Source organism: Epinephelus moara, chromosome 8 (assembly GCF_006386435.1).
Source record: "Epinephelus moara isolate mb chromosome 8, YSFRI_EMoa_1.0, whole genome shotgun sequence".
NCBI lineage: Eukaryota > Metazoa > Chordata > Actinopteri > Perciformes > Serranidae > Epinephelus > Epinephelus moara.
In genome coordinates this window covers 45,473,014-45,477,438 of record NC_065513.1, presented here as the reverse complement: position 1 = coordinate 45,477,438, position 4,425 = coordinate 45,473,014, and the positions used below count along the sequence as shown (strand labels likewise).

At 46.1% G+C, this 4,425-nt stretch overlaps 1 protein-coding gene across 1 annotated transcript in view; it reads left to right on the top strand.

Annotated features, from left to right (window-relative positions):
- Positions 1-552: 552 nt before the first annotated feature.
- Positions 553-4,425, top strand: part of ppiaa (peptidylprolyl isomerase Aa (cyclophilin A)) — a 5,123-nt gene continuing 1,250 nt past the window's right edge. The window contains exons 1-3 of the mRNA XM_050050704.1: positions 553-708; positions 3,667-3,786; positions 3,891-4,063. Coding sequence (XP_049906661.1) covers positions 640-708; positions 3,667-3,786; positions 3,891-4,063 — 362 coding nt within the window. The 5' untranslated portion in view covers positions 553-639. The remainder of the gene's footprint in view (positions 709-3,666; positions 3,787-3,890; positions 4,064-4,425) is intronic.

Genomic DNA, 4,425 nt, shown 5'->3' with positions numbered 1-4,425 from the left:
GACTTTATTGTGACTTTATTGTGACTCTACTGAGCTCTTTGGGACAGAAACAAACTTGTGACATGAACTTTGTGAGTTAACTTTGTTCTTCATGCGGAGAACCGGACGGACCGCGCCCTGACCGCGTGACCGCGCTCTCACATTTTCCCCCAGACAGCGGGAGCGCGCGCTGACTGCGGGACTTTTATTACGTTCACTCCTCCGCGTGCGCTGCACGTATTGGACGCCCGGGTCGTCAGTGATCGGTGGCGCGCGCTGCTCTGCTACTCGTGAGCTCACGCTTTTCGTACAGGGACAAAGACGCGGGGGCGGTGTCACCTTCCTCGCGCCTTTTGAGAAAACCTGAACTGGTACAGCGGTCTGCTCTGGTGACCGAATCAAACACACCGTGAAATGTCTCCGTCCATTCAGAGACCAGTCAAAACGGAGGGTCCGCTATTCTGGCGGCTGATTGGCCAAACTGGCTGCCAGTCAAACACTCCAGCGTTCCCCATTGGCTCGCTGTGTTTCCATACTGCCCACCGGCATGTTATATAAAATTAATCCACATACCTCCATCTTTTTCGGATCCTTGTGGCCGCTCGAGTCCTCTCGCCGGGAAACCCGTTCAGTCCACTTTCTGCACTTCAGCCCGCTGAAATGGCTACTACCAGAGTCTTCTTCGACATCTCCTCTGACGGTGCTCCAATTGGCCGGGTGGTGATGGAGGTACGGTAACGTTACCGCCGGGAGTATTCACCGTTACACACGCTGCCTGGTGTTCGCTCCGTTAATTCGTCTCCGCCGGGCTTCATCTGCCCCGCTGCTTTTTATTTATCTGTCCGTTAAGTCACTTTGTGCCGCAGAAAATAAAACCTGATCTCGGCTCAGCACAGTTTAGAGGTAGCATGCACGAGCTAGCTGTAACGGAACTGTCACGAACACAATTGTCTTGAAGGGACCATGTGCACGTGTGTGTGGCTTCGAGCCAGCGCATCTAACGGGACCGCATAGCGGAATTTTATGCTCCGGTGCAGGTGTTGTAACTGCGGAGGACGGGCTCTGTAATTAAACTGTAATTAATGTTAATGTGTTTTTCACTAACTGCCACGTGATGTTAACGAGCTCTAATATGATTATCTAGGCACTTTTATATGTAATAATCCGAATTTAATGACAGCCAATCACCCATCGCCTCTCACATTGAAGAGGAGCAGAGCTTAACTGCTAATTAACGTTAGCTGTCGTCACGCTGAGGCCCACAGAAGGCCCGCGGCCCATGTGTGAGCCGTGGAGGGGGCACGCTGCCCGGGCAGGAGTTTGACCACAGCTAGCTAACGGTCTCTGCTAATGCTAACGGGTTTAGCTAATGCTAAGTTAGCCGCGCTGTTCTTTGTTGCAGCGTCGTCACAAGCCCGGGAAACCCCCGCTGCTGTCAGTGAAAACCACATCTACCCTCAGGCTGTGGTTTAATTCAGTCTCTTTACAGTAATGGCGCTGCGATGCTCTGGGTGAAGTTTAATGCAAAGAAAGTAATAATAATAAGACAAAATGTACTGCCTGCGGCGGTTAGCGTGTTAGCCGCCGAAGCTAACTGCGCCGGTTTCCGTTGTAGTGGACGGAGGAACGGTTCTGGAAAGTTCCACAACGGGGGGAGGAGGTGGAGGTGGAGGGGGGGGGGGCTATCTGCAAGATAAAAAAATGCGGATGCAGAGAGATGGCCGCAGACACTGCCTTATAGTTTAATTCCTTCGTGCCCACATTGAGTAGTAATAACATTACATTACACAGAATTAGGATGATCATGGCGCCATTGTCTCACACACTATTTATACCAGCTCATGTTTTTTACAGCAGGCTAAAAGCTGCTAACACGTCCAGCCATTTTGTGCACGTAGCTGTGCCCCGTTATGGGCGTTCCCGATATATATCAACATTTGAACCCGAAGACCTCCAGATTAAATGGTGCACAGATCCAAGTCTGCAGTCCTCAGGACAAATGGAAAAGATTTTTTTTTAATTTAATTTTTGGCCATGTGTGCGTGTAAATAACTGAAGCTAACGGTTCTTACATTAAATGGGGTCATGACTTTGTTCCCAGGGTCCTGTGTTATTGATATAAATGAACGTTGTAAGAGACTGGTTATAATGGAGATAGATTTGTGTCAATATTGTTTGTGTGAAATGATTGGAAATCTGCATGTAAATGTTTAATCTATGAACAAACACTTTCCAGTTACAAAGAAAGATTTGTGAAGCTGCAAATTCAGGATTTAAAAAATGTGAATGGACTTGTTTTACAAATAAATGAAACATTGACTGTCTTTCTAACATTTACAACATTCATAAATCGCAGTTCTGCGCTTGTCGATTTGCATCATATGCACTCTGAGGTTTATTTTTTTTACTTTATTTTTGGAGTTTATGTTTGCAGCTAGATTTGTGTCAAAACAATTTGTATGAACAGATCAGTAATCTGTAAATATATAACACCTTTCACAATTACAAAAAGAGCTGCAAATACACAAATTACAAAATTAAAAAAATCTCAATTCTACACGTTCTTTTTTGAGTTTGTGCATTTGCAGCAGCATTTTGTTTTTGCAATATATTGTTGTGAGTTTATAAATCTTTTTTTCTGTATCTGTAGAAGGTGTTTAATATCACCATAGGTCTTTGCAGTTTAAATTTCAAATGAATGAATGGAGCTGGACTTGGCACTGCAGTTTGAATAGTAAATCTCCATTCAGCTGCTGTGAGATATCAGTGTCCAAAGGAGGGAGGAAACTGTCCTGCCTGCAGATTTGAGGGCACAGGTTTAAGGAGTCTAACAGCTGTTAGGTTTTAAGCATTAGATGGATGATTTGAAAATATTGACCCATCGCTGAGAAAACCATTTGAAAAGTCTTGGTAACATGTCATATTAATCTGGGGAACGTAGGACCTTGGGAACACATATGTTCCCGTCTTAAATTATGAATGTCTGGTTTCTGTTACTGCTGAGCAGGTGGAAGGCTGCACAGAGCTGTTCTGAGATCAGCTGCAGCTCTCGCTTGTCTGCTGCTGCAGCAGCCTCCCCCCATCCCTCCTCCTCCGAACATACTTGCATGGTAGCGTCACTGCTGTGCAGGGCATGCAGATATCTCAGTGTGGTGCAATGCTGCATTTCTGTTTCACCATGACACGGCACAATTACCACACACTATCACATAATAACCTGATCCGTGTGTGACGGGCGAGAGCAGCTGCCCTCAGGCTACACAAAGTGCTCCTGAGATTTATTTAACTCCTTATGTTGACTTTAAATGTCAAGTAGAGTTCAGTATCTGTTGAAGCCTGTATGGAGCTAAATTTAGCTTAAATCTGCAGACGTTTTAAAATTTATTCAGATTGTGAGACGCTCCGTTTACCTCCTTACAGCTGGACTCTAAACCACCAACGTGCTGATTTCTCCTGTGTAGATGGAGTTACACAATGTCTTGCTTCACAGAACAAAGTGCACAGTATCTGGTGACCTGCCTTTGGTTTTGGCTCTGTGCCTGGATGGCAACGAGCCAGATGTTACTTCACTGACTTTTACCCTCTCTTAATTTTTTATCACAGTATTAGAAACGAACACTTGACTTAACTCCCTGTTTGCTCGTAACAACTCACTGACTTTGAGTGTGTTCATTTTGTGCTCTGCAGCTCCGTAACGACGTGGTGCCCAAGACCGCTGAAAACTTCCGCGCCCTCTGCACCGGCGAGAAGGGCTTCGGCTACAAGGGCTCCATCTTCCACCGCATCATCCCCGGGTTCATGTGTCAGGTAACGTAGCCTGTGTTGGGTTTTTCTTTTTCTTGCACAGTGGTGCCTTCTCTTGGACAGTTTGCTCCGTGTGGGTGTTAAATTGTTGTTTGTTTAACACGCAGGGCGGAGACTTCACCAACCATAACGGAACTGGTGGAAAGTCCATCTACGGCAACAAGTTTGCTGATGAGAACTTCACCCTGAAGCACACTGGTCAAGGTATCCTGTCCATGGCCAACGCCGGCCCAAACACGAACGGATCCCAGTTCTTCATCTGCACAGCCGAAACAACATGGTAAGATCTCTCTCTCTCTCACACACACACACACACACACACACACACACACACACGTCTGTTTCCATCTTTTTATTTCTGTTTGTCAAAATGAGTCGAGCTCTCCTGCATAAAAATCCACATTTCTGATGTTACAAATCTTTAAACCACTGAACCTAATAGACCCTTTAGGGCCGACATCACGATGACATCATGTGATCAGCTGGAGGTCCAGCTGCCCCTCCCCCACAGGGCTGTAGGCTCCATAGGAGTGTTAAAATGTGTTTGTCTTGTTGTGTTATTGGGAGCCAGAATAGAAGGAGTCATGGCTCAAAACCAGCCGCCACTGCCCGTCAACAAAAACAAAGACAACTATGGTTAAA